This window comes from Anastrepha obliqua, chromosome 3 (assembly GCF_027943255.1).
Source record: "Anastrepha obliqua isolate idAnaObli1 chromosome 3, idAnaObli1_1.0, whole genome shotgun sequence".
In the NCBI taxonomy this organism is placed as follows: Eukaryota; Metazoa; Arthropoda; class Insecta; order Diptera; family Tephritidae; genus Anastrepha; species Anastrepha obliqua.
This window is the reverse complement of record NC_072894.1, coordinates 64,613,906-64,634,433: the sequence shown is the minus strand read 5'-3', so window position 1 is coordinate 64,634,433 and position 20,528 is coordinate 64,613,906. Positions and strand designations below refer to the sequence as shown.

The 20,528-nt window shown below is 37.0% G+C and overlaps 2 protein-coding genes across 2 annotated transcripts; one reads left to right on the top strand and one right to left on the bottom strand.

Annotated features, from left to right (window-relative positions):
* Positions 1 to 2,712: 2,712 nt before the first annotated feature.
* On the bottom strand, positions 2,713 to 4,268 carry LOC129240862 (hsp90 co-chaperone Cdc37-like). Its single transcript, XM_054876894.1, has 4 exons — positions 4,054 to 4,268; positions 3,788 to 3,991; positions 3,074 to 3,733; positions 2,713 to 3,006 (listed from the first exon to the last, which is right to left on the bottom strand). Exons 1-4 carry the CDS (start codon positions 4,084 to 4,086, stop codon positions 2,719 to 2,721), a joined length of 1,185 nt encoding a protein of 394 aa, XP_054732869.1. The 5' UTR covers positions 4,087 to 4,268; the 3' UTR covers positions 2,713 to 2,718.
* A 6,732-nt stretch (positions 4,269 to 11,000) lies between these two features.
* On the top strand, positions 11,001 to 18,552 carry LOC129241366 (gustatory and odorant receptor 63a-like). Its single transcript, XM_054877638.1, has 7 exons — positions 11,001 to 11,207; positions 13,691 to 13,840; positions 14,300 to 14,482; positions 14,565 to 14,708; positions 17,567 to 17,680; positions 17,768 to 18,208; positions 18,340 to 18,552. Exons 1-7 carry the CDS (start codon positions 11,001 to 11,003, stop codon positions 18,550 to 18,552), a joined length of 1,452 nt encoding a protein of 483 aa, XP_054733613.1.
* The last annotated feature ends 1,976 nt before the right edge of the window (positions 18,553 to 20,528 follow it).

Below are 20,528 nucleotides of genomic sequence, written 5' to 3'. Positions count from 1 at the left end.
TCCCGATGAATGTCATTAATTGTCTGTCTGTACACTGTCCAATCCAGTAGTTGTCGGTTTGTTTTGTCCTGGATCACGTTCGCGTAATAGAGGAGGTGCCTTCTAACATGCTCAGGCTCAAAGAGGGGTCTGCATGGGTGGGACCTGCGGCAACACCCTAACAAGAACTGCTTGGTGAGCAGTTAATTGTGCACCTTTACAGGGAGCATATGGGCCTCGTCGTGTAGATGTTGAAGTGGGGACATCAAGAGACACTATGTCGCAGTCCTAATGGCAGTGTTTTGACAAGTCTGTAGCTTCGCCCACTGCGAATCATTGGTTCCAGGCGACCAGACAGACGCAGCATAGTTTAAGACCGGCCGGCCTATTGCCTTAAATGTCGATAGCAACATTTCTTTGTCTTTGCCCTAAGTGCTGTCGGCAACCGATTGGAGAACCTTGTTGCGATTTTAGACTTTAGTGGAGAGCAAACTGTCGAAGGTAACTCCCAAGATTTTGGGGTTATTAGCAGTCGGAATTCGTGTGTCGTCGACTTTTTCCTTAAGTTACAGTTTTATCTCCTTTGCCCAGGTGCTGAAGACAGTCGCCTTAGGTCTAACGCTACTAGGACAGTCCTCTCGCAAGGACGGTTTTGGTTGAGCCCGCGCGTTATCTGAGTGTTTATCACTGTGCACTCTTCGGAAGCAATGCTGGGGTGAGGCTGGATCAGTTGTTTCGTGTAGAGTGGGAGTAGAAAGGCTTGAAGAGTCTTCACTACTGGGGAAAGGAGAGTTATCGGAGGATAAGAATCAATCCCCTTGGTTGGCGGGTTTCTCAGGTTTCAGTAGTGAGACCACTCTCCCTGATTTCCACTTGTCAGGTATAACGGGAGTGGCCACGGATATATTGAAAACCCTTGTGAGGTACTCTACTCCCAATGGACCCTAGAGCAGCTGCTTCTGCTGGGATATTGGGACGTATGTTTTGGATCTTCCCAGCAGGTATGTAGCGGGCCGCAACAGCTGTGAACACCTTGCGGGATGCGCGTTTGTATTCGATGATAATGGTCAAGAGGTCTGATTTAAGCGATAGCATTGGTCACCAGGTTATGATATTTATCAGACCAGCGCTAGCAATTGTTATGTCGGGCTCGCTGCTGCAATTGCCCACTACCCTGGTGGGAGCGTCGTCGTTTACTGTGCTGAATGTCGAATCGTCTATCTGCTCTGCCGATTGATGGGCCCTACGATCGTTTGGTAGGCTTGAATGCCAAAGATCGGTATGCGCTTCGAAGTTACCTACAACCAATCGGTTTTCACCCCTGATAAGCGCACCTATATCAGAGTGATATCATGTCGGTCAGCAGGTGACAGGGGTATATCTATATTAAAAATTTCGAGCTCAGCATCGCCTGACCGGACAGCTATACCTTGACATTCTAAGGTGCAGTCCCTGCGGTGGATGCCTTCATCGATGAGACGATGCTGTACTGTATGGTGGACTATGAACGCTATGCCTCCACCGTTGTCTCGCTCGCGATCCTTTCTGTGCACGTTGTAGCCATCCCTGGTGATCAGGGAGGAGCTAGCGTGCAGTTTCATCTTTTCGACCGCATCTATCGTAACTCCATGACGGCTCATGAAAGCGACGAGTATCTTACTCATGAGTCCGTTGCAGTTGAGTTGGAGGAGCTTTAAACTCCTCGGAGTGCAGTCGTAACTCGGGGAGTGAGCGACGGATGAGGTTGTGTTGGTCCTGCTGTGCGTTCACCTGGCAGGCTGAAACATTTTCGGCGCTTAGGGTTGTCATAACAGATCTAGTTTTCATCGCCAGTGACAATGCGATGCAGGAAACCTTTTCTTTTCTGCTGTTCAAGAAGCATCTCAACGCCACCAAACGTCTCGATATCCCTCCTTCAATTGATGTGGCACCCAGTTACCTGCTTTCTGTACCATTCCCATCGCAAACGTTTATCGACGGTTGATCTGCCAACATCCAACTCTTCGCGATCACTCACGTCGAAATTGCCTCTTTGGAAGCGTCGAAATCACTCTTTACAAGTTGTGTTCCCCTACATGTATGGGGAATGTTTATGTCGACACAACAACAACCCCATCGGACATTGCTTCATCGCGGTTATGGAATCCGATTTGAGTTTCGATTAGGTGCCTAAAATACACTACAATAAAAATTGAATTGAGAACTTAGTTTTTTTTAAGAGCAATTTTAATTTATTGAGAGCGATTTCAAAAGGAACTTAAATCTAAATACATACGTATAAAGAACTCGAAATAAATGTTATTTAAAGTAGTCAAAAGAAATAATACAGCATGAAATGTAATGTATTCAGTATGACTCTTTTTGTTACAAATGAAAACATACAATGTACAAATTGGTGTATAAACACTTGAAATTGATACATTGAAATATTTTGTTATGACAGCTGAGAATTACATAGCGGAGTAAAGATGCTGGGATATGACATTACAATATATATCTTGAATTTTTTTAATATTAACAAAATATTTTTTATCCTAACTTTAGGAAAACCACTTCAAGTAGATTACAGGTATGTGTGTGAAATCAGCAACTTTACTGTAACATTTGCAGTTTTTCCCTACAAGTATTTATAAACTATGCACTATTTTTATATTAAGTATTAATATCTAACTCTCAATCACCTGTAGGCATAAAATTTTACATATTATAATTTTTCAAAATTTATTATTTCAACTACAATCAATCCAAATCATTAGTATTAACGCCGGTGTAGACAGGCTCTTCCACTGTTTTATCGAATTTACCATCGCTGGGCTCACTCTTGCTTATGGCACTGTCCACTTTTACAGCCTCTGATCCCCCATTTTCCTTCTCTATGGCACCGATTTCAGCATCTCCTGCATTTGGCACCCAAAGACCAGAGTCAACACAACGCTTCATATGGTATTTGGCTTCCTCGACGGGCATTTTGGCAATTGTTTTCTGTAAAAGCTCAATGTCGCGCGATTCAAAGCACTTTTGTAGACTCTGTGTGAAAATCAATATTTTTCCCATCTTGATTTACTTTTGGAAAAGAAATTTTATAGGAACTTACTTCTGGTAGTGTCTCAAACACATCAGCTGGATCCAGTCCACCTGGCCCAAGTCGCGCTTTTCTCTCCTCTTCCTCCGCCTCGGCTAATGCTTCTTTAATTTTCTCCTGTGCTCGTTTCTTAATACGATCTTTGAATGCTTCAATTTCACTTTCAAATTGTTGTTTGTACTCCGGAACGCAGTTTTGAATTTTTGAGAAGAACGAATTCACGCAGGCTCGTGGATCAACCTCTAACTGTTTCGCCAACTCCAACATGTATTGCATACAAATGCACTGATGCGCCACATGTGCCATGAGATCGTGCTTCTCTTCCATTTCCAAATTAATAGCCCAAATGACTAAGTAATTCGCAGTTTCATCGCACACAAGATCTAGATGCTGTTGCAGGAAGCGTTTGGAATCATCATATTTACGAAGCATACCATACTGTTTGCATAATTTTTCATTTTCTTTTACAAATTTCTTCATTCGTGCTTCTTTTTCCTCTTCTGTTAGATTCTCGTCAGGCTTTCGAACAGCCTGTTTATTCAAAACAGTTTTTTCGAAACCGGGTTTGCTGATGGTGTCCACATTCCACGGAGCTTTTTTCTCCTTCTTGATAAGTTCTTCCTCTTGCCGATCGAGTTCTTTGCCTTCCTTTTCAATTTTGTCCAATTCTTTCTAAATGTGCACATATTATATAGATATTTTTATAGGAAAAGGTGCATATTTTACCTTCAGTTCTGCCTCTTCACCTTCTTTCTTCTGTATGCGATCTTTTACATCCATCAAACGTGCTTGATACGACTGCCTTTTCTTCTTAAACTCCTCTTTTTCGTGCTCCATTTCGGCCATGCGTTCGATGCGGGCCTGATGACGCCAACGGAATAGTGAAGGAGTGTCGATGTTGGGGTGTGTGGCATCCTCGTCATCTGAAATCTAATACGGATGGATAATTTGGATGAATCTAAATGCGCCGACAGTATTTTCATTTCACGTACTTCAATGTCTTTCCATTTACTATAGTCTACCATCGTTGTTGCGTATTTGCTTTGATATTTAAATTGTTTTGCTTAAAATCTTGGCAATCAATTCTTTGCAAGAAAATTTATTTTTCTCTCACGACAAACCGCTGGATTTGCTAGAATTTTCTTTTGACGTTTTTGCAAAAATTTTGAAGTTGAAAAGAAAACATGAAATGACATATAAAATGCAAATTAAAGTAGAGAGTTTTTGGATGATGGTTATTTGATACAGCGTGACACAAGTAATTGAAAATTAAAAGGAATAAAAAATTGTGAATTGAATTTTAATTGTTTTATGTTTTGTTTTGATCTATTGTGCCATATTTTTATTAAGTAAATGTTATTTTGCCTTCGTTACATTTAAAATTTCTTTCAGTCTATGATATAAAAACTTCCTAACTAGATTACGTAATTACTTAAAAGTCCCCTTGCCTAAATTATAAATACTAGATTACAAATTATTCTACTTTTTCGTGCTTATCTCCCATTCCGTAATTAAAAATCGAGATTACTCACACAAAATTTTTATCAAGAAATCTGAGATCATAAAATAATCCTGGATTATTAACTTTTTTTACATACAACCCTGTGTTATCGACAACTATTTTTTCGAATGTAAAGAGAAACGTCAAAGGAAAAACTAAATAAAATGCGCGCTGGCAAAGAAAACAGACTTGTAGACATATGTAATTCCAATAAAATTTTTGTTAAATATTATTACTTATGCATTTAACTGCTCAAATAAATTAACTATTCCCTCTCCTTGTGTGTTCTTCATATCGTTAATAATAATTAAACAAACCAAAAACCTCAAAATACTCCATCAAACCAATTTCTATGAAAACAAAATCTTTCAAAACAGTATTGACAGCTGATTGTCAATTTTGTAGATAATCCGCCATATGTGAACGGCTAGATTAATTTCCTGAATTTATGCCAATACTTCGTTTTGACAATCAAACGTTGGTCTAGTGCCACCACCTTTAATAAACTCCCCTAGGTTTTAGTGCGAATAGTAAGCAAACCCGAATTGCATTACATGTTACGTAGCATGCGCAGTTTTCTAAATTTAAATTATATTATTTTGAAGGCGCTACGTGTACGAGTATTTTGTCATAGTTATTTATAATAAGATAAAATTCGTGTTAGTGGGATCAGTGCGATGTATTTAAAGTTTTGTGATTTTTTTAGCTTTTGCAAAACATATCTTCAACGTGATATTCAATTTGTTATTTTATGTCGGTGAAATTAAAGTTAAGCAAAATAAAAATTCAGTTAAAGCAAAACACTGGTCATATCGGATGAAATTGGTCAGTGTAGTTAAAAAATATAAAAGTACGACTAGTTGAGAAATTTATGCAAGAAGTTTAAGCGGATGTATGGAATAAAGATTTTTATACTTAAATATTTGACAAAGAAAAAAAATGCAGTGATATTTGTAATTTATTCTTTAATTTATTTATTTTTTCATTTCATTAAACAAATAGTACTAATACATTAAATAACTTTTTATTATGAATAAATAAATTCCTAATTTAGAAAAGGTTGGTATTTTAAGTTTTACTTGTTTTACCTAGAGACTGAAACTGTGGTTAATTTATAGCATTTTAATATTGCAAAATTTATTATTGCATTTCCACACCACCGGTGAGACGCGTTACCGACTGTTTTTGGGTGTTTGGTTTCCCTGGACCCATTTGTTAATCAGCTTTCTTGCAGGGTACTAGGTAACTCTTTGGCGGGGAAATTACTAAATCATACCCAATTTCTCACTTTCTACTTTTACTCTACAAACTATGCATATCACCAAGGTGAATTGAGTATCATTCTTGGTATATCACTGATAACACTCACCTCACTATTTCTCCTAATGAAAGCAATCCATACAAAATTACCCCCAATTGACTGCGTGCGCACGATACATTTTACCATGTTTACTATTTTTCCTCTGAAAACATTTAATTAATTCGATTATATTGCAAAACATATACACGTACGTAAATAGGGTACATTAACATAACTTACCAATTGTAATGTGGTTGCTCTTCATCACTGATGGATAATTTGTAAAAAAAAGAAATATTTTATTACAATTAAGTGTGATTCTAGTAAATATTTAAAATAATATCCGAATGCCGAATGTCAAATGCGTTTCCCAGTGCATGCGTCTCACTTTCAATTGAGATAACTGGGTAAGAGTTTCCTTACCTTCTGGCAATAGTGCGAAACAATAATCACCCACTACATTTATTTTTGTTTATATTATATTATATAAATTTATTTCAGACTCCAAAATACTTAAAAACTACTGTTTTTCGTGGAACTAAATTTCTTAAACACACTTTAAATAATTTTTTACGCAATTCGCATTTTAAATACAGTGTCAAAAAAAATTTAAAGATTTTAAAGTTAAAAATGGTATAACTCGACAACCCGTTTCGAAAATTTAAAGACTATAAAACAATTTTACTACATCTTAGAATTTGCTCACAAAATTCTAATTTTGTATAGCAGCCCCGCCAATAGACCAAGCACACACGTGACCAGGAAACACGGCGGCGCACACTGGGGATTTTTGTACAGAGATGAGGAAAAAAGTATACATCCCAAAAAATATTTACATTTTTACTACTAACGAAGTTGTATATATTTGTGTATGAAAAGAACATGTTTAAAAACTTTTTTTTTTTTTTTTTTTTTTTTTTTTTTTTTTTGTTTTTTTTTTTTGTTTTTTTTTTTTTTTTTAATTAATATAAGCCAGCAAATATTTACGCACAGGATACATGTAAGTTCATAATTCTGAATTACCCTCAAAATGTCAAAACAAAATTAAAAGTGTTTCGTTATCATTATGCACACACTAGAAAGCGTTTAGTTATTATCATTGCCGCCAAAAAAAAATCAGTGGCGCCTGGTGGCACCTGCAATTGATTAAAACTGAAAGAGACGCTATTAAGCAACACATTGATACTAGTTTCTGGCCGTAGGTAAATGTAGCTCAACTTGCAGATCCAAGAATATGGAGGAATATGATTTTTTTTTTTCGTAAAATTAATTATAAATAGATAATCAAATGCTTCACAGTCTTTGTTCTTCCGGCTAAAATATATAAAAATATCGTACCCTAAATGAAAAATAAAAAATTGGAAGTCGGCTCAAGCAAAAGGAAAAAAAAACACTTTGGGCTTTGAAGTTTTTTCTTAGTCAGTTCAATACTATAAAAAAATTATACTTTTGACATATCTATAAAAAAAACTGTAAGTCGGAGTTTAGTAATTCTTTTGGATTTTATTGTTGGTTCTATTCTGGAATTTAGAAATACCATTAAACATTGCGTAGGTATGTTGCAAATTTGACTTTCTTCCGCTAAATCCCCAGTGTGCGGCGTTGGTTTTTATCTGACGCAGCTTATTAGCGGACACCCATGTTTTCGGTCGTATCTCCACCGTTTTAAGCTTCCAGACAACCTCTACTATTCACACGATCGAAGATGCAGAGCATTTTACTTTCCAATGTGACGGTTTTCGAGACGAGCGTCAAACAGTGGAGGTGCTACTTGCACACGCGTTGCAGGTGAACAATCTGATACCAGCCAAGTGTGTATCAATCAATAACAGAAGAGGAAAAAATATGACAAATACTAAAATTTATTGAGGAAGTTAGGGTTGGAGAAATACTCCGGATCCATTCCATGAAGGATTTAGATAGATTTCTCAGGTCACAGCGCTGAATTTCCTCATAATAATAATAACACGTAGCTCGAAGGGTAGGTTAGGGTTAAGTTGAAGCGGTTGTCCACTGTAGGGCACACTCAGGCTCATGGTCCATTGTGATGCCGCGTGGGGAACTAGCCTCTATCAATCCTGAATTCAATGTGTGCTATTAAAAAAAAATCGCAAGATCCTTAATTTCGACAGAGCCGAGGTCTTCTAATTCGTTGAAGAAATATCTGCCCAAAATGGCGAGTCTTCCTCTGGACAGAGCAGGACAGTGACACAGAAGATGTGGGATCGTCTCCTCCTCTTCCTCGTCTAGACAACTTCTGCAAAGCTCACCCATTCTCTGGGCGTGCCTACCGATTAGGCAGTGCCCCGTTATAACTGAAATCAGTGTGTTAAGACTATGTTTATCTCTTCTTAGTAAAAGTTCTGTGCGTTTAGCATTGAGAGTCGGCCACATCTGTCGGGCGATTTTGCAGGTGGCTTCATTACGCCATCTTTCATTCGCTGCTCTTACAATTTCCTCGCGGATACGTAGTCTACATGTTTGCAAGGGTATACCTATATCATTGTCCATATACTCTTCAGCCAACTTGGTACCGATTTTTCCTAGTTCATCGGTTCTGCAATTCCCCTGTCGCAATGGTCAGGAACCCATGCTATCTTTGGGTGAAATGACTCAGCCATCTCGTTAAAAAATTCGCGGCATTTCATGGTTACCTTGGAGGTTGTTGTCTGTTTTGTGAGGGATTTTATCGCCGCCTGGCTATCAGTGAAAATGTAGATATCATCTCCAGGTATCGTATCATACTGTACCAGTGTCACTGCTTTCATTATTGCCATCAGTTCAGCCTAAAAGACACTAAAGTAGTCGAGGAGCCGAACTCAAGGAGATCCCCAGATGCTCGGAATATACACCTCCGCCCACCCTGCCATCGAGCTTTGAGCCATCTGTGTATGCATGGAGCCCCAAAGGTAATTGGGAAGTGAATTACGAATGAGGGATTTGAATTTGAGTAGTCATCAAATTCTTTACTATTCATGATTTTTCGTTTGAATTTTCGTGGAAAAAGAGAAATTTCAGATGGAACAAGAGGATCGTTTATGATATTGAATTGTCCACTATGTTTGATTATCTCTCATACGACAATCTTTTTTTTTTCAAATTAACCAAAATTTGATATTCAGAAACCAAAAATCGTGTCGGCCGGTGTTTTGATATGTAGGTATGTATGTGCGCGATTCCGGTTCCATATGCGTTGGCGAAATGTTCGTTTGCAGAGAGGACAGTAAGACAAGACTAGATTTTTGTTTCTAAATAAAACATGTAAAAACTTAGTGTTTTTCAAATTTCACTAATTTTATTCAAAATACAGTACTTAACAATTACATGTGAAAAATAACATAATTTAAATGTCCACCATGAGTGTGTCTATAGGTAAAATCCACCAAACAGTCGATTCATGAATGCCTAATTGGAGAGAATGTTAAGATATCGATTCAGCTACACTTTGCGCTAAAGCAATAATATTTTCAACAGAACGTTCTGTTTTTGTTCTGGCAGTCCTTTTTCTGTTCTCGACAGAACCAGTGTATTGAAATATTTTCTCTAAAAAAAATCCCGAATTTTGCGAGATGTTAATCTTTAGGGGTTAGGGGTAGTCAGAATTTAAAAAAAAAAATGGATTTTTTTTGGATTTTCTTAATCTTCTTCTTATGAAAATTTGAAGTGAATCCGACAAATACTTTTTGAGTTATCCAACAATTAGTAAAGGGCGCTCCAGCTCGATAGCAAAACTTTAAATGCGTTATTTTTCAAAACTATGTTTTTTGAACTGGTGGTCACTGTAACTTAAAAACCGCTTGGTACATTTCAATAAAATGTATTCTGCTTTTAAAAAACATAAAAAACTCGTGCCTGATCGAGGGAATTTTTTTAAGTTCGATTTTTTTAAAACAATTAATTGTCGGTTTTTTTCTTGAAAATCTGAAAAATATTTCCTGAGGCCGCCATATTGTTAATTTTGAAAAAAGAGGTTTCTATCAAGCATAAGATTACTTATTAATAAAACTAATTTCTCTTGTCCAATTTTAGATGAATCTCCAAGGACTTGTTATGATCAACGCAAGGGACTACTGGAGAAACGGGCTCCACACAAACAGCGATCATTTTTACAATTATGATTTTTTTTTTAATTTTGCTAAAGTCAAGTGGAAACATGATGTATTAATGCTATGTTTCTATTTTTGTAAAACAAATCAGCTGACTATTAAAAACAAAAATGATTGAAAATCATCATTTGTTCGGGTCTCTGACTACTCTAACCTCTTAAAGATCGTCCATTTTCATAATAAGTTTCAATAATTTTAATAAGTCGTTCTATCTGATACTTGACAGATGTAAAAGAAGGCACAAAAAAAGATATTGTCTAGGAATTATTCATTACTGATATTTAGGCGTTACTTTTAAAATACCCTTTAGTTATGAATGCTTTCGTTTTTTTAATCGAATTTCTATCTCACTTTTGGCGTTGAACTACCGAAATCCAAAACTTTATTTAATTCATTCACTAGGATCCGTTTAAGGGTGAATAAATTTACTTGCTTCAAATTGAATGAAAAAACACTGGAATTTTACTCTTCATTATATTTTGAATGACCTAAACACAATGGAGTACCATTCGAGTACTACGATTTAGTCACAGGTTTTTCGGGTTAAATAATAAAATTCATTTTTTATATGTAAGTATGTATGTATGTATTTACACATTTATTATATGTATGGATGTATGAAATGTACATAAACATTTATTCGCCTGCTGGTATGTAGGTATGCATGCTAGTTTAGGTAGAGTCTGTTTGTAATTGTGGGTTAAGGTCACGCTGCTGCCCGACAGGAAGTTGCATCGTCTTCTTATTACAACATTTTTATTCGGAATTCAACTATTGGCTATGAAACTTCCCATTTGTTGACATTAAGAGAGCTTTGTAAGTGTAAACAAAAGTATAAAAAACAAACAAAACTGCCAATGTAACTAATCCATTTTTAATGCTTACACTTGACCTCCTCCTTTAATCGGCAAGTTTTCTCTACATCACGACAGACGACAATGAACAAGGGCATAGTACAATTTTGGTAACGAGTTGGAAAGGTTTTAATTTTTATTGTTGTGCTACTTTTACACAGATTTAATTAAATAAGAGATGTTTAATAGTTATAATCGTCGCAAGAAACATGACACAGTTTTTCTAAATGTAAAGCCGACTTTTAACGGTCAGAATAGCGGACTGCGAAAATATTCCACTGGCCTACTAGATAAAGAGGATATCCCATATTATAATACCAACAGCAGTCAAGGCAGTCGAGCATCAGTCGGAACTATAACTACATTGAATGAAAACTTTCGACCAGTAAGTGGGTGATATTGGTTCCAAAATAAGAAACGGGTTTACAATTTTGTGAATAAAAAAACTGATCTTTCGAACCAGTTAATAATATATAAGGGGGCCTGCACTCAAGCACATATTAAAAATTTATTTTGCTTTAGCTAAAAAAATTCAAATTTAAATTATATGTATACATATATAAGGGTTTTCCAATATGAAATGTGACATGGATCAAATATCCGCTACGACTTTGCGGGTCGAGAGATCCATTTATCAATGAACCTGCTTTATAAATTCGCGTAAATTCGATCAATGGCCCCGCTAATTTCGGTCAAAACCTCGAAAGATAAAGTCTAGCATAACTATAAACTCATATCGTTCAATATAATGTTTTTTCATCACTCACTCACTGCTGACTGTGGAACTTGCCATGGTGATTTAGCAACAATGACTAAATAATTATCAATTTGACAGGCGCGGTAAAAACAAAAGGGTCGTCTCATGTGGGCATTGGCCCGCCTTTATAGAATACTCTATTGATCGATATTTTCTGTTGTAATGAAACAAATATATATTTTAAAATGAAGGCAGTTTAATGAGTCACCTTTGTTGGTTATTATACGTCTTCCTTTCCCAGTTTTACGGGTCAGTCAAAGTCAGTCAGCCATCTGATCACATTTTCAGCAGACAGCTGAAAAACGCTGTGCCATCATTGAAGACAAAATCCTCAATCATGCTAGAGTGCACAAAGAGATTAAACTTTCTCCTGGTACACAATTACATCCTGCTCTACTGAATCCCGAGCTACAAATGCTTCAACTTCAATGGATGAAGGGGACGCATTAAATGGGACTTGTGCCCAACTTAGCGATAGGAAATAGCGAAATTAAAGACTCTTTTTCTTCTTAATTGACACGATAACCGCTTTCGCGATTTTGGCCGAGTTTAATAAAGCGCGCCCGTCGTTTCATTCTCGTGCTAACTGGCGCCAGCTGGATACACCAAGTAAAGCCAAGTCTTTCTCCTCCTGATCTTTCCAACGTAGAGGAGGCCTTCCTCTTCCTCTGCTACCACCAATTGGTACGGCATTGAATACTTTCAGAGCTGGGGCGTTGAATCCATGACCCAGCCAACGTAGCCGCTGCACTATGTCTATGTCGTCGTAAAGTTCATACAGTTTATTGTTCCATCGCCTACGGTACTCGCCAACGTGCAAAGGTCCAAAAACCTTCTGCAGAGTTTTTCTCTCAAACACTCCAAGCGAAACCGCATCGGATATTGTCATCGTCTAAGTTTCTGCCCCATATCTTAAGACAGGCATTATGAGAGCCTTATAGAATTGCTTACTCCGCCTAAGGTAGCACTTGTTGGTAAGAAATCAGAACTGTCAACAGCGACGTGGGTGCCGATACGCGAGTACGCCGACTGTTTGTTTGAAGACAAGAAGTATTTCGTTTTGTTCTCGTTTACCACCAGACCCATTCGCTTTGCCTCTTTATCCAGTTTGGATAATACAGAACTAACAGCGCGGTCTTTTTCAGTACCAGGTTAAAGAAGTCACACGACAGCGAGTCACCCTGTCTGAAACCTCGTTTGGTAAAAAACGGCTCGGAGAGGTTCTTCCCAACTCTGATGGGGCTGCAAGAATTGATCAACGCCATTTTGCATAGCTGTATTAGTTTTGTGGGGATACCAAATTCAGACATCGTGGCATACAGATAACTCCTTTTCATACTGTCGAATGCAGATTTGAAATCGACGAAAAGGGTCTTTTTCAAGATTTGCCGTATTGTAAATATTTGGTCAATGGTAGACTTTCAGTGTTTCACACAATTGGCACTGATTCCAGGATCGCCCTTCTTATGGATTGGGCAGATCACACTTAAAATCCAATCGGCAGACATGCGTTCAGCCGACCATATTTTGCATAGAAGCAGACGCATGCACCTTACCAGCGCCTCGCCGCCATGGTTGAATAGCTCAGCCGGCAGTCCGTCGGCACCCGCGGCTTTGTTGTTCTTTAGCCGCGTTATCACTATTCTCACCTCACTATTTAATAGGTTTGCGAAGTGTTCCCTCCATAATTAAAGCACGCTCTGGATGTCATCACCAGATCGCTGTAAGTCGTGGAACTTTCTGACAAACTTTTCGGGAGTTTTTTTGGTGGCCAACATCTTAAGCTCCTCGTACTCATACGCCTCTCAAAGAGGCATGTGCGCAGCTGGAATGCAACGAGGTAGTGATCCTAGCCGATGGACCTCGGATCATCGCATCCATCCTCCGATCATCCATCTATCGCAACATGATCGATCTGGTTTCTCGATTCTCGATGAGGAGACAGCCACGTAGCTTGGTGTGATTTTTTAAAAATGAGCTGAATACTGAAAAAATAAACTTAAATACAATTCGTCTGAGGAGGAATTGTAACAAAATTGTCTCTTTGTACTGACAGTCTGTCCTTACAAGTTGTTGCATTTTAATTAATATTTGAATTTTTATTTTTGTAGAATGTTTTCTACAACAACATTGCACCAATTCAATGGTTTTTGCATATAATTGGGGTTTTACCCATAACGCGACGAGCGGCCGGTAAAGCTAAATTTCGCCTAAACTCGATAGCTTTTGGTTATTCACTCGTATTCTTCGTTCTTTTAGCGGTAAGTTTTATAAATATCAATAAAAGTTTCAATGGATTGTTCGTTTAATGAAGGATTATTATAATTTAGTGCTCTTAGATGATAATAAAAGCAAAAATTGTTATCAAATAATGACTTTTATTTCGTAAAAAATTCAATTGTGATAAAAAAATGTATGTACATATGTACATACATATATTTTGTTCCGAATCATAAAGAATTGAACTTCGATTTATGTTCATGATTATGATAGTCTTGCACTAAACTATGCAAGGTATGCAATAGGGGTATTTAGGCAGATCAATATTTTTAAGAGAGAGAAAAATATGGTAATCAATCAGCTGATTTGACCTAACAGTATTTTAGCGGTGTTCCGGCCAAATAATCTGCTCTTGCCATATTTTTTAATCGTACTCTTGAATACTCTTAATTAGGTTATGTACATATATATGCATATATATTTAGTATGGTTTTATTTAGATCTATGTTTTTTATGTGGCCAAAAATCGCATAAAAATTGTGACATCATTGAGTGGACCATTTGAAGAAGCTGTTATTGCTTACCTGTTTCTTGTAAATATTTTACCACTATTAATGGTTCCAATATTATGGTGGGAAGCACGTAAAATCGCAAAACTATGGAACGACTGGGATGAATTTGAGGTACATAAATTTAAGACTTTTTCAAATGATCCGCCCTATTCTCTAACTTTTTTTCATGAATCTTTCTTTTTATAATTTTCAGATTTTGTATTATCAAATATCGGGCCATAGTGTGCCTTTGAATCTATTTCGGAAAACCACTATGATTGCAGTGGTTTTGCCGGTATTATCTATTTTGTCGGTAGTCATAACCCATATAACAATGGCGGACTTTCAGTTCATTCAAGTAAGCGTATTAGTTGTTGTTTAAAAATTATATGTATTTCGGTTTTTTTTAATTTAGAAAAAATTTACTTAGACATTACTTAAAAATTAGGTTTGGGGATTGAGTAATTCATGTCTTAAATTTTACCATACCATCCTGTAGGAATGGTGGCATGAATGCTGAATAAAATTTTCTGTTTTCTCTGTTTTCCGATTTACATGGCTTAGGTACTGAGAGACATTTTTTTCGCATTCTCTTATGTTTCCTGTTGTTTTGTACGTTATGCTGTTTGGACTAGAATCCTAATTTCGTTCATTGTGGCACCATTGAAGGAAACGTCGAGGGAAAAATAAAATATAACACATGGGCTGAAAAGTCTCGGGCCTAACACATAGATGGCATAGATGGCTTACATTCCCCTCTGTTTCAGTTTTTACTAACTTTTAAAAGGCAGCTGTTAAAATTTCATGATATTCTATTTAATAGTTCGTGAGTTATTGTACTGAGAGTGACTGGTAAGGCTATTTTTGTTATTCGCAAAACAATGAATGAAAAAGAGTTTTGTGTTTTAATTTTACACTTACTGCTTCTTGATGGAAAAAAATACCGTCCAAGCGAAGTAATGGCTTGAAAAGTGCTATGGGAACTTCGTTCCATCAAAAACAACAATAAAACGATGGTTTGTTGAATCCAAACGCGGTCGTAGAGACACCAATGATGCACAAGGCAGTGGACGTTCAAATGAGGCGGTAACACCAAAAAACATCAAACAAATCCACAAAATCGTTTTGAATGATCGAAAAGTGAAGTTGCGCGAGTTAGCTGACATCGTAAAGATATCAAAAGAACGTGGTGGCTTTATATTGCTTTCGAATTTGACTATGAAAAAGCTCTATTCAAAGTGGGTGCCGCGTTTGGTCACTGTTGACCAAAAACAAGAACATGTTGATGATTCTGGGCAGCGTTTAGCCATGTTTAAATGTAATAAACCGGAATTTTTGCGTCAATTTGTGACAAGGGATGAAGCAGGCATCCATCACTCATTCCGGAATTAAACGATCGTCATCTGAGTGGGCAGCAACTGGTGAGCCTCGTCCAAAATGCCCGAAAGCACGGCAATCGGTAGGAAAGGTTATGACCTCGATATTTTGGGATGTGCGTGGTGTAATATTCATCGACTATCTTTAGATGGGAAATACTATGAATATTATTGGAGCGTTTGGATGCCGAAATTGCAAAGAAACGTCTGCATATGGCAAAGAAAAAAATGTTGTTTTATCAAGACCGTGTCACAAGTCAATCAAAACAATGCATTCGTCAGATTTATCTCCCAGCGACTACTGGCTGTTCGCAGACCTAAAAAAATGCTCGCCGGTAAGAAATTTCGCTCGAATAAAGAGGTAATCGCTGAAACTGAGGCAAAATGGTATTGAAATGTTAAAGCAGCGCTGGAATGATTGCTTCGTTCTTGATGGAAATTACGTTGTTGAATAAAGCTAATTTTGAACAAACAAAAAAACGTTTTTTCTTTGTTAGGCCCGAGACTTTTCAGCCCATGTGTTATGATTATAAAAAAATCAACAGGCTAACAGCTTTGTTAGTCTTAAAGGTTCGTTCGAATGTTCAACACAGCACACAATGCTTGACCAAAAGGATCTCTCCATTTTGCAAGTTACATAATGTTTAGTTTTGGCTAAATTTTTATTCGTCGCACAATTTCCATATTCATCAAATTTCCGCATGGAATATATGTATAAGTTTGGGGGAAAAGAAATCCATTATTTTCTCGCTAAATCGCTGTAGTGATCGATATCTCGTAACATTTCACACTGAAAAAATTATTTTGCTGTTTGTTCCATTCAGTTGTGAGTTACAGGATGTTAACAATGGAAGTCAAGAAAGAGAAACTTCGGTACATTTTACAGTTTTACCAGAGAACGTAAATTTATTGAGAAGGCTCAGGAACGAATGAGCAGGTTAAATGTCAAATGCTAACAAAACGCGGCTAAGAAATTTGTATTATTTCACCACGGCCTTGGAAAAGTTAACATAAGAGAGTTAACATAGCGGAGCGTGGTTACCAGAATTAAATATAGCGTCTGCATTGAAATGTAAAATGCTTAGATTTGGTGTTAGGCAAAATAACATAACAGCAGACTTGTACATTTTTCTTCATGATTATTTGCCGTCGGCATTTTGCATGCACAAATGGATTATTTCTTGCGAGATGAATAAATTAATTCTAAGTAAGTACATATATGCATGCATGAATGTGAAATTTTTTTGAATTTACGTTCTCTGGTTTTACTATGATAAAGGGGGAAATGCAAGCCAGGCCGCTGAAATTGTAAATGGTGTTTATGATGCCGATTATGGTAACAGCTAATTGGGTGCAATTTTGGTTTCGTCGATTCCGTTAAGGCATTTTCGATGTCAAAGAAAATGTTGATAATGTCGATAAAATCATAGAAATATTCTAAATTGATCGGCATGTTAATAGTCGTAGCATCGCTCAGGAGCTAAAGATTGACCATGAAACAGTTTTAAACCATTTGCGCCAAATAAAATACATAAATAATGGATTTATTTTTCCCGAAACTAATATAATATTTGGAAGCGAATTTTTTGAAAGAACTCAATATAATTGCGAAATATCATGATGAAATTGTTCATTCGAAGAAGCCTATCACTTTAATGGAACCTATTTTGAGAGAAACGAAATAAATTTGCATAATTGCATAATTGATATTTTGGAATCTTTTTAAAGCACATGATTTTAAAGTAAATATTAGTTAGCTCATTTGAAGAAATTGGAATTTGTGTGCATATTTATTAGTTTTGCAAGTTTAGTATTTATAAGCATTTTATAAATTTCTTAGGTAATTCCCTACTGCATCTTAGACAACTTGACTGCCATGTTGGGTGCCTGGTGGTTCATAATTTGTGAAAGCCTCAGTATGACTGCAAATATTCTAGGTGAACGTTTTCAAAGGGTAAACATGCCATGTAAAAAAAATGTATTTTAAATTAATTTTTTAAAACGTTTCTGCTTTCTTTTGCCCTCTGATGGCGGGTAAAAGGCTTTACGTCACATCGGCCCCGCCGCAATGGTCGCCGATTATCGCGCCCTATGGTTACGCCTGAGCAAGTTGACACGTGATATCGGAAATGCCACCTGTTATACCTTCACTTTTCTCAACCTATATCTCTTCTTCATTATCACACTTTCGGTTTATGGTCTAATGTCTCAGCTTTCTGAAGGTTTCGGTATTAAGGACATCGGTTTGGCCATAACAGCCATCTGGAATGTATTCCTGCTTTTCTACATTTGCGATAAGGCCCATTATGCCTCCTTCAATGTGCGTACGAATTTTCAGAAAAAGTTACTAATGGTTGAATTGAATTGGATGAACTCCGATGCGCAAACAGAGATAAATATGTTTATACGCGCTACGGAAATGAATCCGTCAAACATTAACTGTGGCGGATTTTTCGATGTAAATAGGAACCTCTTCAAAGGAGTGAGTACAAATTATATTACATACATAAGTACATACACTGTTATTTAAATATGTACCAAAAAGAAATTTATACAATAGAGTTAAGAGGACTGATATACGAGTATCTAATATTGATTTTTTTATTATTTCAGTTGCTCACTACAATGGTCACTTATCTCGTTGTGTTACTGCAGTTCCAGATCAGCATACCCAGTGACTCCGGTAAGCAAATGAACGTTTCAGTGGCTGAGCTAGTCACTGATATGTTCGTGGAGACTACCGAGTTGACTAGTACTAGTACGACACCAACAATAAAAACTACAACGACTAAAATGCCATCATCAGCACGGGGTAGGAAAGGGTAAAGGGTAAATTAAAGACAGAGTTTTATATTATGAACAAAAATTAAAAAGGAAATGTTGATCATTTCGGAATTTCTTAAATAAAATAGTTACTTCTACAGTCGATAAGACGATCTTCGATAAAAAATTGATTTGTGATTAAAATAATTTCAATAAATTATTCTGAATGTTAATATTCAAAGAAAAGAGAAAATAATCAGTAAACTTATTTTTTATTGAGTCGAGGTTCTATTAGTTTTTGGTATGCGTCTATGGCGCCTATGGCGGAAGATGGTTTTTTGATGATCCTAAGTTTACCATTATTGGCCGAGAAAAATCTCTATGTCTCTACCATATCGAAGGTTCTTTTCCAGAGGGAAATCATATATAATTTAAATGTATATGTATTTACATCTTCCTGCCGTCTTGATTGGCATAGTAAGAAGGCTGTGATTTAACCGAGTTCCACAAAGCTTACCAGTCATATTTTTCACGTCCTAACGGGCGCCAGTGAAGCAAAGGTCTTCTTCTTTTCGTTTTTTTTTTAACTCAAAAGAGACCTTCCTCCTGCTCTGCATTGAATACTTTCAGGTCTGGATCATGTGTACGAATTAATCAATTGTACGAGAGGACCTGGACAACAAAACCGCAGAATTTTATATCGTCTGCGATGTACGGCATCGTCAACACTCAAAGACTTTTACCAGAATCTCGCTATCGTACATTTAAAGGTGAGCTTTATCTAATGTTGTCACCATCCATTTTCCTGCGTCGTACAATAAGATGGGCACGGTGAGAGGACATTATTTGCTATATACTAGAATTGTCTACTTAGTCCAAAAAAGCATCTGTTGGCGAATCTCTGTTGGATTTAATGGTTGATATTTTATTAGTGTAATTCTATTTCCCGAATAAACGAAGTCCTTTACCACTTCAAAATCGTAATTGAGTGCAGTGGGTGTCGAGATGGGAGTGCGCTAACTTTTAGTTTGATGATAAGGGATACCCGGCTGTGAAAAAATTACGATGGGGAACACCGTCAGAATTGAGAAAGAAGTGGGACAGTAAATTTGGAAATATCTCTCTGACATGTCGAAAGTGAAACCTCCACATCCGACCCCTTTTACCTTTTACACCCACTGTATTAAATATAAAAATAATAAAAAAAAATGCTTTTTATTTTGTTTATAGCTATTGGTGGTCGCCGTAGCCGAATGGGTTGGTGCGTAATTGCCATTCAGAATTCAGAGAGAACGTAGATTCGAATTTCGGCGAAAGACCAAAAATGAAGAAAAACATAATAGCGGCCGCCCCTCGGCAGGCAATGAGAAACCTACGAGCATATATCTGTCATGAAAAAGCTCCTCATGAAAAAAATCTGCCGTTCGGAGTCGGCTGCACGCCACAAATAGGAGGAGGAGCACGGCCAAACACCCAAAAAGGGTGTAAGCGTCAATTACATATACAAGGTGAAGTCTAAAATCAACAAGGCTGAGTTAATTAAAATACATATAAACGACAGGAGCTTTGTTCTGATAACTTCGAGTTTATTTCTTCAAAATAGTTACCTTTGGCCGCGATAAACTGTTTTGTGCGATCTAAAAGCTTTTCGAAAGAGTGTTTTAGGTAATTGACCGGAATGTCCTTCAGGATGTCGGTACAAGCCTTTTGGATGGCTCCTACGGATGCAAAACGTTTTCATCTCATGGACAAATGTAATTTTCTGAATAGGTAGAAGTCACAGGAGGCATTTCAGGTGAATGGTTGATAGTTAAAATGAGATTTTTAGTTAAAAAATCAGTCACAAGTGTGGATCGATGAGATGGTGCATTATTATGCAATTAGCGCCAGCTTCCTCCTTCACGGTATTCAGAGCGAATTCAACGAATGCGATGCATCAAACGCCTCACAACGCCACGATAGAAAATTGCAATGACGGTTTGGACCGTTGGAACGAACTACTTGTGGACGATTCCCTTGGAAACGGAAAAATAAATGAG